The 13,196-nt window shown below is 43.3% G+C and overlaps 1 protein-coding gene across 2 annotated transcripts; it reads right to left on the bottom strand.

The window, feature by feature from the left end:
• Positions 1-53: 53 nt before the first annotated feature.
• Positions 54-12,172, bottom strand: CCNE2 (cyclin E2). Of its 2 annotated transcripts, none has more exons than XM_084211145.1 (11): positions 12,072-12,172; positions 11,868-11,976; positions 11,629-11,688; positions 9,451-9,602; positions 7,567-7,702; positions 5,378-5,524; positions 4,040-4,135; positions 3,197-3,331; positions 2,428-2,539; positions 1,629-1,783; positions 54-1,258 (listed from the first exon to the last, which is right to left on the bottom strand). In XM_084211145.1, exons 1-11 carry the CDS (start codon positions 12,083-12,085, stop codon positions 1,157-1,159), a joined length of 1,218 nt encoding a protein of 405 aa, XP_084067271.1. In that variant the 5' UTR covers positions 12,086-12,172; the 3' UTR covers positions 54-1,156. The 2 variants fall into 2 exon arrangements, with proteins under 2 accessions (XP_084067271.1, XP_084067272.1); XM_084211146.1 differs by having other exon boundaries at positions 11,629-11,685.
• Positions 12,173-13,196: the final 1,024 nt, after the last annotated feature.

The raw sequence follows: 13,196 nt of genomic DNA, 5'->3' as shown, positions 1-13,196 counted from the left end.
AAATCTTACAATAAACCCCTTATTTTTACAAACTGTACAGAAGGCTGGAAGCAACTGCAGCTAGTTCCACAATGGCTTGTTTGAGAAGACATGAATTCAAGTTTGCGAAGTTGTTGTGAGTGTAATGTGGATGGGGGTGGCACTTGATGCTCTAGTGCAGCATCTTGGGCTGCTCAGTGTAATGGAACACTTGTCCCTGGGTGTGCAGCACAGATTGGAGCATCATGAAAGAGGGAAGAGGAATGATACCCTTCTTTCCCAGTACTGCCCTTCATCACAGAAGTGACTCAGAGGTAGTGAATATTCCAAGGCAAACACAGTAGTTAATGCTGTTTATAAACACTGCTGACATACAGCTCCACAGTTTAAAATACTGTTCCTATGACGTGAGTGGTTGTAGAGTACGTGCAGCTCCCTTTGTTCCACACCTTCTCCAGTTCTCATGCTTCTCTTTCTTGTTGCAAGTGGGCAGCTGGGGACTGTACTTCTTCCAGTTAGGGTTATTGCAGCAGCAGGTTCTTAGCTGGTACTCTTACCTGAGGTCAGTGATACACTAAAACTGAAATTTATGGCAGGCCTAAAGGGCCTTAACTACATCAGCCTCCTGTGGAGCTGGGATTTGATACAAGGCTGGCTGCACTGTTCTGCAAGCACATAGTGGTTTCAGAGATGTGAACTGCTTACCCACGGGCCTCTGTAATACTGCACCTGAGCTGGGGCCACTGACTGACACGAGTGAGCTCTGACCTTCCCAAGAAAAGAAAAAGGGTCAAGAAGAGGTAATGTGTACAAGCTGTCAATATTCTCCTGTTCATCTAGCCCAAATTAAAGCAAGTCTGCCATGTAAGCTGAGTGGACAATCTTGCCACCCAGCCCTATTTAAAAATGTTCTTGAATATCATAAGTTAAGAATTCAGTTCTCACCATTAAGTCATATCAGAATGGACCAAAGTGGTCCAGGCTCTTGTGGTAGCAGGGTGCAATGCTCAGCTGAGCTCTTTTTGTCAAGTCTGTAGGAGGATGCTGGTCTCAGTTCCCATCTGCTGTGTCTTTTACTGCTCAAATCTTTAACAGCAGTAAAGAGCATGAGTCACCTTTAGCGTGGTCTTGTTCTGAAGCACCAAGTCCTGTTTCTGAATCTGTTCATGACTGTATTTCATTTCTTCTCTGTGCTTTTGGGAGGGGTTATTATTCCTCCTGTTGACACAGGTGATAACTGCCCTGGAGCAGTAGACACTACTGCACTGTTAACTTCTTCCTGCGTATTGGGGAAAGAAGACAGCAGTTAATACCTGTCACAAGGTCTCCTTTTTTGTGGGAGGAGGAGGCAGCAGTGCTTCCTCACACCACTCGCACAATTCAAGCACTCTAGAGTCAGGATACTGAGAAAACCGAAGTGACATTGCATACCAAAGTTACAAACAGCTCTACAGTACAAGTGTGTGCTGGGACTGTTAGGGTGAAGCACATATTGTTTATAGCATCACTGGTGGTTGGGCACTCACTCACTGAGGTGAGCCAGGCCAGGTGTGAGCAGGGAGTTGCTTTGGCCACTCAAAGCTGCCTCAGAACAAGGGATGTGTCATGAACTCTCAGCTGCCCAAACTGCACATCCACAAACCACTTACCAGCATGTCCAGATAATTTGTGTGGGTCTGGATATTGTGTCGATCTTCTGCTGCAACCTTCTTGAAGTTCTTCAGTTTCACAGGGACCTTTTTTGCCACATTCACGAAAGGAACCATCCATTGTACACACTCTGAAATGCTGTCCCAATCCAATCCTGAAGGGTAGAAAACACCAGAATATATTTAGAAATCACGAGGGAGTTGCACAGTGTTCCCATATGGCCATGAGTTAAAAAACACAATAAATAATACTGCAGATAAAAATTCAGAAACATCCTCCCAGAAACAGCCAGCATTTCCTAACGCTTGTTATGTAAAAGGGTGGTGGAGGTCACAAGGGTCATTCTTGCTTTCCAGGGGAGGCTGAAGTGATTTGTGGCTTGAACAGAAGATTGTGGGTCATGCTATAAAAACACACTGGGTGTTGCTGACAGACATGCACGACTACTTGAAAACTACATTTCAGGAGAAAAAGTGGCCAAATCTATAGCTAATGATCCCCCCAACACCTGGAAGTCATAGAGTAAATATTAGACCAAAAGCAAGAACAATAAATGTTTCAGTTCCTTAGCAAAAGCTGCACTGCTGGTGTTTCCTTCTTCTGAGTCCTCGTAACATCTGAAGTAATGGTAGGAAGTGAAATTAGAAGGAAAAGAAGCACACAGAACAAATATTAGTGTCCATGTAGGTTTTGGTCTTTGCAGCTTGGAAAACCAATACCCCCTTAAGCAAATTTGGGTCTGTGACAGCTTCCAGAATTCCCCGCCCAACAAGGCCAAGCTTTGTAGAGGCATCTTACCTGAAGCTTTCTTAACTATTTCGATTGATGTATAGTGGCAGAGCGCTGCAGCAGCTAGTGTTCTGTACTGGAAGTCCAAAGAATTCACATCCAGAATACACAGGTCTAAAAGCTGAGGACATGAAGAGTAACAAATTTTAACAAGCTGATACTTTAGCATGATCGTTTCTCAGAGAGGGCTATGCACACAGCAGTTGTCCTACAGCCTGTGCCCCAGAACAGGGCTGAGCTCCAGGAAGGTATTGTCTTGAATTTAAATACTACCTAATGCAGTATTTATACCACTGAGCTACCCAGCTGCAGTAAGCCTCTCTGAGGCTGGGCACAACACATGCCCATACCAAGAGAACCACAGCTCTTCCAAAATAGTCAAAACACTCCCCAGGCTGCCTTCTTGGTAATTACACAGAAACACTGTTTAGGGCAACACAGGTAAAAACAGCCTAGAGTCCGAAATTATCCACCCTCTTCTCAGAGCTGTCGCTACTGTTTACAGAATCCTGGAGTGATTAAAGAAATAAAACGGATTTTTTATTTTTCCAGCTCACAGAAAGGTCTTAAAGAAGGTGTAAGCAGGGAGATGAGAAACACTGGACTAATTGTCCTCAAAACTGAGTTTCTTTGGTGGAGTCAAACTTGCACACTCCTTAACAAAGTAACAGGTGAGGGGGAAACAAGGGAACACTTAGGACGAAGTGGCATTCAGGGTATAATGTTCAGTGGCACTTGTCACTGCCCCAAGAACCATTTTCCAACATTTACTACCTACCTGGGCTATTTGAATGAATTTTTCCTGAGAATACTGAGGTAGCAGTACTTTTGGAACATCCTTCAGAGCATCCACTTGAAGATAGAGGTTCAGCCAAGAGACAATTGTCACTGGACAGAGTTCCCATTTTAAAGCCTGAAAACATTTAACAAACAGTTAAGTGCCTTAAACCACTCAAGGATAGTTTTGTGCTCTGATTTCTTCCTATACCTCTCCTGAGATTATTGCACATATCCTTAAAAGACGCTAAAAAGTATTTACAATTTTAAGTACAAGTATTCTTTTTAGGTTGCATCCTCACTGCTTTTTGAAAAGGCTGTATTAGGACCAGCAAAAATCTGTATCCTTTCACCTATGTAGTTGGATTTCAGATATCTTCTCCATTCAGAAGCTGGGAAATTAATATTATTTCCTCAAGCTTTTGGGCTAGCTGTGTGAACCTGCAGCTCGTATAGAGTCTTGTGCTGATTAAGACAGATCCTTTCCAACATGAGGAGCACTGGCAGTGTGAAGTTTTTGCCTGTCTCCCCAGATGCCCCTGTTCCTGGACAGCAGGGTATGTTGGCAAGTGCAGTACATTACAGTGACAGCCTTCCAGCCTGCCTGTGGCTGGCTGCACTATTGAGAGCTTTTACATTCACACAAGCATGAGAAACCTGCCCTTTTCTACCAGTCAGGGATTGCATCCCAGCTAGGGTGTCAGAGGTCCAGACACACACAAAGGTTCCACTCTTGTGCAGAAACAGGACAGGTTCCTCTTCCTAAGCAAATAAGTGACAATAAAACACAAGGCTCAGCTGGACAGTCTTTCACCCAGCACTTACAAACACAGCAAATTATTACCTTTAACATAATAAGTTCCATTCTTACAATATCTTCTTCACTGCAAGCACCATCCGTGACGTAAGCAAATTCCTGTATTTTAGGAGCGTAGATTTCCTTTAAAGGAAGGAAAATGAAGATGAGTATCTTACAGTTCTAAGAAAGGTTGAGAAGATACTGGGAAATCATTTTCTGTCCATATTGACATGTTAACATTTCTTATGCTACAACAGTGGTTTTTTCATTATATGAACTGACATGAAACTTACAGGATAAAGAGATAACACATAACCTACTTGGGTTTTAGTATCTGTTGTACAATGCAATGGACTTATTGCAAGCCTTTGAGCTTCTGGGGAAATAAATGCTGACCAAGCAATTAGAACACCCTTTCATTTATAGATCTTTTTACTCAGCCATTCCAATGCTGTAAAAACATACATCATCCCAATTCTCCTACAGATGGCTGCTGGTACAGGTTACCTGCACTGTCAGAGCTGATGTAATTGCCTAAATTAAACAAAATAAAAATACAAAGAGAAAAGCTACAAAAAATGAGAGAAAATTCCACAAGCAGCCACTGCAACTGTCAAAATCCATGGTGCAGAGATGGTCAAGGAAATTTGCTAAGCCAGTCATGCCAGCTGGGGCCAAGCATAGTTTGGTGTGTAAGTACAAGAGAGCTTGCCAGCAAAACTGCTTCCCTACCAGCTGGCTCTGTGGCCACCCTGGCCCTATGCAATTCCTTATGACAGGAAAGACTGCTCACAGTGTACAACCTTGCTTTGGGAACCACACTGAGATCTGGGCGTTCCAAGATAACAACTTAAACCCAAGTTTTCCTGTTGGTCTAGCCCACTATGCATTATCCAAAAGTATCTGCTCTTGGCCCATGGATGCAGCACACAATGCAAGGTATCACCATTGTTGCACTCAGGACTCACACTCCACTAAATGGAGGATATTGTAAGGGTATCAGCCTGATGTACAGGCAGTTTGAGACTTAGGCCTGGTTTTGTTCAAGCCCCACACCCATTCCCGAGATTGTCTGCCAACTACTGTATATTTGGAAAAAGACAAGACAAAACAAAACTACTTCTAGCACATTTGCATGCCTTTTAAGTTTATGTGGTCTCCTTCCCTGCTGCTGGAGAAAGGGAGGACAAAAACTACTCTCAAAGAGACTGAAGGAAGAGGAAAATGCACAACTGAAGGAAGAGGAAAAAATTTCCGCTTCTGACCTTCAGTGTTGTACATACACCCCCAAGTTCAAAAGATCCAGACATGAAATAATTGTTATAACTGTCTTTTTAGTTACTCCACATTCAATATCCTCCTCCATGTAACACAGCTTCTTACCTCAAGTTTGGAGGCAATAAATAATGAGGTAATTCCTATGAGCTGAAGCATGCTCTTGTTAATGTTCTTTTGTGTCAACATGAATCTATCAAAGAAGTCTTGAGCTAGGTAGAAGGTTTCCCGGTGGAGTGCATACACCTCGCACACCTACAACAGAGGAAAAAACCCAAAAGTTTTCTGTTATGAAACTCTGCGTACACACACTGGAGTATTCAAGCTTTAACAGCAAAATGCAGGTTCGTCTTTTGCATGCACAAAGCTTCACATACCAAGGTATGGTATGATGCAGTGGTTAGTATGGGATTGGAAAAGGTATTTCCCATGCTCCCACCTCAATGTGAATTGCCTATGATGTACTAACAGACTTTCAAGAAATGCTTTTTCCAAATGAAATAGCAACCATTTTTCCACTGAAAGAAGAAAGCCTGTTGAGGAAAAAACCCCAACAAAACAGAAACACCTACACATACACACACTAATTACCTTGATTAAGAATACTCTCAAGCCCTAAACTGAAGTCAAATCCTCACTGAATTCCCGGCAGGTCTGTCCCAGGGCAGAGCCACTAAAAAAATCAAAATCTTGGGCTCTACAGCAAAGAAGCCTAGAAGCTCCTGCTGGAGTGGGCTGTGCTGGCAGGCCAGGAACACAGCCTGCAGCCCCTCAGGCACACCAACAGCCTCACTAAGCAGGAACAAAACTGCAGGAGCTGCCATCTGCTCCATCCCATTGCTGGTTTCCCTGGCAGGGAGAACTTTTAATACTCGCATTGCATCAAAGTGTTTCAAATGCCAGTTCAACAAAAACAAGAAAGGAGAGTGCCCAGATCTGGAGATCTCAGGGAGAGCCCTACTTTTTCACTTAATCTCTAATTGAATTAGGAGGGGCTACCACATATCGTCTGCACCTCCATACTCCTTTCACAACTAGAAAGCAGTTAGATATCCATTAATTACTTATAATCTACATGCAGTAAAGAACAAGAACAGAAAAGAACATCCAAGAAATAGATCCCAGCCACTTAATTATTTTACTTGGAAACAAAGTCAGAATAAAACCCCGCTACTAAAAGATATTTCCCAAGATAAGGCTGGAAGCTCACTTGCAAATTAAAGCCCTTCCTGACCACCAAAAATGCAACTGATTGGCAGAAATAGCACAGCCCCACTCTTTTAAACCTGATATATTTGCCTGATAATTGATGTGTTACCCTGATACTATTAACGACTGCTCCAAAGAAGATTCAGAACTAAAACTGTACAAACCAGGCCTGCCCATAAGTAAATGGCAGAGTTTCTATAGAAGCGTATTTCCCAACATAATAACACTTGGTGATGTTAAGCAGTGTCAGTCATAATGTTAGAGAAGTCTGTTAGGAACTACTGAAGAGGTCTCAAAGTTGCTGGAATTTAAATCCACTGTGGCATATAGAACCACCGAGCTGGACAAAAGCAATGCCCTTGTTGATATTTTTGTTTGGAAGCTGGATGATTTCCTAATTCAAAATTTAAAAAAAAAAAAGGCAACACACTAATTTAATGGTGACATGTAAATTCCACATTAGAGGAACTACTGAAGCACACAATTGGAGTAGTTTTTTTATTCCGAGTGTATTAAAAAAAGCCAACTTTAATTTTTCTTGAAATTCCTTGCTAATATGACTTATTTGTAGCCTTTTCACATAAGAAGCTGTCTGTATCAAGAACCTTTCCCTGTCAGCTATTGACATATTCTGCTCTCTTCCTATGATAAAATTGAAAATTTGCTATGAAATCAGAAAATAGCATCATGGACTGACACTCAAGTGCTCTTGACATGGTCAGGGTCATAAATCCACAACAAATGCAGTTTTCTCATGGCTTAGATAAAGTCTACCCTGTAAGTTAGAGATCCATAATTTTGATACAAGTGTCTCAAAACCACATTTCTCTCCCTTGCAGGATGTAGGGTGCCATGAGCAAAGGTCAAGCACTGCTGCTTCCTGGGGGGAAGTTCAGTGCACCTCCTGCCTGGGAAGGCCTGGATGTACATCACCAAGAGGATCAAAAGCAGTCAGTTGTTCTGTTGCAAAAAAAATTTGCCCTTCTTTATAACTTTACATGTTACTATGAGATCTTTACGTAAAAGCTGTGCTTTTACCTGCCTACTTCACAGGTATAACACATGACAAAGTAACTGAAGATACACACCTCTAAGAGCCAGTCCAGCAGTATCGATCTCATGTGAGGTTGCAAACTAGAATGTAGTGATGTGAAGTGTTTGCAGTGAGCATATCTGTTTTCCTTTGTCAGGATGTTGAGCCAGACATCTTTGGAATTTCCCCAGCTATGGAATAAAGTAACACAAAGCATTATTAAGTATATACAGAATTCACAAAAAAAAACCCAAAAACCAACACATTATTTATCATTTACAGATATTCAAAAACAAAAAGAAAAATTCCCTACTATAAGATCCTTATGGTAATTGGAAAACTGCAGGAACATTTGGAACATCTTACATCACCACAACAGCAGCTTGGCAAGATGACCAACAAGTCCTGTTCTACAGAACAGGCAGTAAAACTGAACATGTGCCTCTCAAAGCTGCATGTGCAACTAGAGCTCCCTATTTTGCCTAGTTTGGTGACTGTTCAGAGAGCAAGATAAAACCAAACCCTCCCCTAAAAAAGAACAATATACTCCTTCTCAGGAAACATAAAGCATACATAAGTTGTCCAGCTTAGCTTGAGAAAAACTAGAGATAGTGTTTAAAAGTCACTCATCCATCCCTTTATTTCCTAGCTTATTTCAAGGCTCAGAAGCAAGCTATTTAGAGGAAAATTGTGTTCTTCTTTATTGCTAACTTATAATTTATTAGTGCTCCAGTCTGTTTAGGAAGTTGATGCCTATATCATCAATATGGCTTTATTTGTAATTGTTACTATCAATCCATATGGGCTTTTTCTTAGTACCTGTAGGATGAGAAGTGCATCTAAGAGGAAATGCATGTTAACCAATGAAGTTATGATTTCCTACTGAAATTTTTGGAGTTATGTAACTACCTTTCCCCAAGCAGAAGCAGAAAGACAGAGCTGATCAGTGGTATTGCCTACAAATTTTAACCCAAGTCAGTTTCACTCTGTTGCCCCTCATAAGTTAGAAGCTGGGGAGATATTTGTTTGTTTAATACACAACTCTCTCCATTTAAGCAGACAGGCACTGAGAAATGAATTATGATCTTCTTACAGGAGTTAGGGAAGGATGAAGAAGGCAAAAGTAAATTATCCTCTCATTCAGCTAATCAGAAATTATGGAGTTCAGCTTTACCAGATGCCTGTCAACAACAGGACTAAGCACCTTGCATGGAACTCTGTATGTGAACAGGTCTTTGAGGTAAATCATCACCTGGCAGCATCTTGGAAGTTCTGATCCAGTTTGGGCCAGCACAAAAAAACCACAAAGATTTATCTATAGAAAGGTTCACCGAAAGTAATGCTACCTGTTCTGTTTCTCTTCTCATTTACCTTGGCAGAAGTTTTTCTTAACACATTGCAGTAAATTTATCACCTCTTTCATTAAACCCCAGGCTGATACAAAGAGCAACTGGGTAGTTACCTAATACAGCCTAATCTAAGCTAAGCTATCTCTCTGCAGAAGGGCAACTGTCTAGAACTGTGACTGCACCAAGCACATTGCATTGCATTAGCAAGCTACCTGCACACTGATATTGCCACAAGTTTATTTGAACGTTTTAAGTTCTTTAAGAAAACTTTGTTAAATATTTTTTGGCCACAGTTCCAATAGCACTGAAAGAAGTTTAATTTAACTATTATGTGCCTCTTAACCCTTAGTGTCCAGTGTTAAGTTATAAAAGGACAGCTCTGAAATGTGAAAACTACATGTCTGGTGTGTTCATAAAATCAGGGGAAAAAATATACAAACAACCAAACCCAAGAATTCCTATCTTTTGCTTGTACATCAAATCTTTTGTGAGATGAGGAGACAAGTAGATGTATGTATTATATAAGCACATACAACAGATTTTATTAGAATAGTTCAGACATTAACAATTACTGCATCTGTTAAACTTACTTGAGTTCTGGCAAAGGTGAGGGATTTATGAAGAGGTTCCTGAATCTGTATTTTTTGAATCTCGAGAAGTCAGTGGTTACTGATTCTTTGTGAGGTGTTTCAATAATTATACAAGGTGAGATGCCTCCTGTTATCGTGGGGGGCCAACAACTCTGCAAAATAAACAAGGTATCTTTTAAATGCTGAGTTTACTATAAGAGCAAGAAAGGCAAGGAGGGGGATTAGTGTAACAGCAACAATATATGTAATTAGTCTTTCTAGATCTCAGCATTGGTTCAAGTACAGTGTCCTGGTTTGAGATGAAGTGAGTTTTTTAGGATGCTGTGGTGAAATTAAATTAAGAATTAAGAAATTAAGAAAATTTCTTAATTTTCTTGAAGAAAGAAGAAAATTAAATGCCAACTAAACCTTCCATAGTCAAGATGGAACATATATAAATAAATTGGATGCATTTGGGAACTCAGCTTTAAGAAAGACGGCCATCTTTAGTTTATGAACCCACCAGTAGCCTATTCATTGCTTGAAAAGCTCAGTTACAGTACAAAAGGCAAAGATATTAACTGCTACTAAAACACAGGACATTAGGTTGCTAGTCCAATCTACTTATCTGTTCAGAGGGAAAAGAAAGGAGGGGGTGGAGGTTTTACTGTCTCTCAGTGGAAATTCAGCAACTTGTTATCTTCCACTTTAGTGCTCCAGAGAGGAGCCACCCATCTCAGCTCCAGAGCTAGATACCCACTGAGCAAGCAGCAGCTGGGAACTCTCTCTCAGCTTGCCAATGCCAAATATGGGATGCAATGACTCAAAATGAGAAGACTGCAAAGGTATTCCCACAGAAAGCCTTAGAGAAGGATTTCCAGATAACTTTAGTTAATTCACTTTAGTTAACTGTAACTTGTTTCACTAATTCTTATTTAGTTGTACGTAACCAATATGAGTAAGGAGTTATCAAATCCCTGGAGCACATGCAATGCTGTAATGGCTGACAGCCCTCAAAATGGTGTCAAAGAACTTCAATTATTCCCTGTGGAGCTGAGAGGGAATCCCATCCACAAAAAATGGCAACACCTGCCCCTGAACACAGAAGCTTTTCCTATACAGCTGACTTGCAAGATGAGCTACAGAGGATTCCTCAGTATATCCAAACCTATTTATAGCCAGACTGAAGTAACCCAAGAGTGAAGGTACATACTGCAGCAGAACTGACCTAAATGCACACAACCAAGACAAAGGGGAGGTCCTACTCCTCCTCATCTCCTGAGATCCTCACTGCCCAAGTTCCACTCCAATGCTTGCCAGACCCTCTGCTGGGTTGATTTAATTCACTAACCTGGCAGAACTTTAAAACTTATTTTCTATAATGCCCAATTAGCAAGATCAACCTGCCTACTGCTTTGTTCAAGGAATGGAGCAAAGCTGGGGATGGAGTGCATGGCCAGCTAGCAAGGAAGAAAAGGCAGGGAAAAAGGATTTCTCCCTTTCAGCAAAGTTGAAACACTTAACACTTAAATTTTGCCCCAGGTACAGCTGATTTACTTATGCAGCATTTTTTCCTACTCAAGATTTACAAAGACAACTTCACAATCAGAAGAGTTTTGCTTCACCATAGCTGTTAGTCTCATTTACTTTACAAACAGAATGATTACAAACAATATTGTTTGCAAGAGAAAGTTATAATATTTTACTAGTCTGCTTTACAATAGAAAACCTTAAGACCTGTCAGTTTTAAGAGCTTACTGTGTTAGTGAAAACACATTCCTAAATTGACTTAAATAATCAAAAGAACTGTTAAATGAAACTAAAGATGGTTATGAATCTTAACTAAGTGGCCATGAAACCACACCTAAAGTTAAAACAAGGGCAGTGATCTTGTTTAGACTTGCCTCTAGGCCTTACCTGCTCTGTATATGGAATTGTTCTGAAATATCAGGGGTCATTCTCTTTTTTTCACCTAATCTTACTCTGCAGTGGCTTTTACATTGAAGGATCTTTTATCTGCAACCAAGTCATGTGTAAAACAGATAAAAAGGAGCTAAGCTCCCATAGTTTCTAGTACCTAAAAATACAAACTTCCCCTATTCAATACTTTCTGGCGTGGAATGCATGATTTCACACCCACCAACACAAACCAGACAGACTCCCTCACCTAGTTTGAAATGGTATCCCCAACTGAATTACCTTAATTTCGTATTGATGTTTTTTTGCAATTTTTCCATCTTCTCTTTTCTTAAACTCCTGCTGAAAAGAGAGACACACATCAATACACTGACAGCGACCAGTACACCCTCCTACAGCTCAGAAAAACTCTTGCTACCCCTGCCCCACTTTGTAACTTGGCAAGGTAAAGACTGTCCCATCCAAATGCACTGGAGAGCTTTCAGTATCACCCAACTTTCCAAGTAGCTCAAATTGCTTACCTCTGCTGTTCTCCTTTTTCTGGTCTGGAGATAATCTAGTGCTTGCAGGTCTTGCGGAGCCTCTTCTGGACAGGACAGTGGCTGCTGCTGTTTGGCTTGCAAACGGCTACTGTAAAGAGCAAAGAGTAAAAAGACATTAGATGTTAGGAGAGCAGCAGTTGTTAGATTAGCACAGATACTTTTAGTACAATGCTAACAGCTTACCTGCGCCTTGACATCTTCTCTGGGCTCTAAGATCTCTACCTGGATCAAAGTAATAGGATAAGCTCCGTTAGTGCGTCCTCACAAAATTAGAGCCAAGTTCCCCACTTTGTGTCATGAACTCATCACAAAGAGCAGCATGGTTCACACAGCTCAAACGGAAGGGCACAAGTATTCCACAGGCCTGAGGAATGCCCAAGCAGAGCATGACTGTGGTATATAAGCACATGCAGCAGCTCCATGTCCTGCTGCAGGGTGCCCAGGTATGCCAGTTTAGCTCAGGCTGCCTGGGGGTGGGGGCAGGGAAGTTGTAAAGGGACATTTCCCACACAAGAGGATGTGGGGAGTCCCTGGGGCTGTGACCCCTCTAGTCCCCCCACACCTTCCATTCCAGGCACCCACACAGACATGGGTTTTGACGCTGCCGCTCCCTCAGGGGCGATGCCCCCACACCTGCCAGGATGGCGGGGCCGCGATGGGCCGGGCGCCGCCGCCCGCGCTCCCGCCGCGCCGGTTCCGCGCCAATTTCCAGCGAGCGGGGAGGCGGCGGCGGCCTGTGCCGGGGTCAGGCTGGGCTGGGGGCACCGTCAGCGCCTGCCTTCGCCTCCCGAAGGGCCGATCCGACACCCACCCGCTCCCGAGGGTGCTGAGGGGACGCGGGAGGGGCAGGACCGCCGCCCCGCCCCCCCCCCCTCCGCGCTCCCGCCTGGCCGAGAGCGCGGCTCCCTCCAAAACCTGAGGGGGAAGGAAGGGGCTGCCGGGACGGCGCCTCACACGCGGGGACACCCACCCCCCGCCGGGACACCCCTCAGCGGGACCCCCCAGTGCAGGGACCGGTGCTATGAGGGGATGTCCGCACAGGCACCCCGCTCCAAGGGCCAGGGCGGGGAGCCGGGTGCCGCCGGGGTGCGGCGCAGGCGGGCGGCTGGGGTCAGCCCGCCAAGCTGCTCGGCCGGCATCCCCGCCCCCAGCGCGCCGGGCTCCCTCCAAAACCGGGCAGCCCGCCTCCCGCGGGGCTCTCCGCGGTGGGGCGGGGGGCAGCCGATGGCGGGATCCTGCCGACACCCCGGCCCACCGCACTGCTCCCTCTGGGGATGCCCGTCCGGGCCATCGCTACTCTTCTCTCCC

The sequence above is a fragment of the Fringilla coelebs genome (genome assembly GCF_963513975.1).
Source record: "Fringilla coelebs genome assembly, chromosome: 1".
NCBI classification, from domain to species: domain Eukaryota; kingdom Metazoa; phylum Chordata; class Aves; order Passeriformes; family Fringillidae; genus Fringilla; species Fringilla coelebs.
Note: the sequence above shows the minus strand (reverse complement) of the source record. Positions and strands in the feature narration are given on the sequence as shown.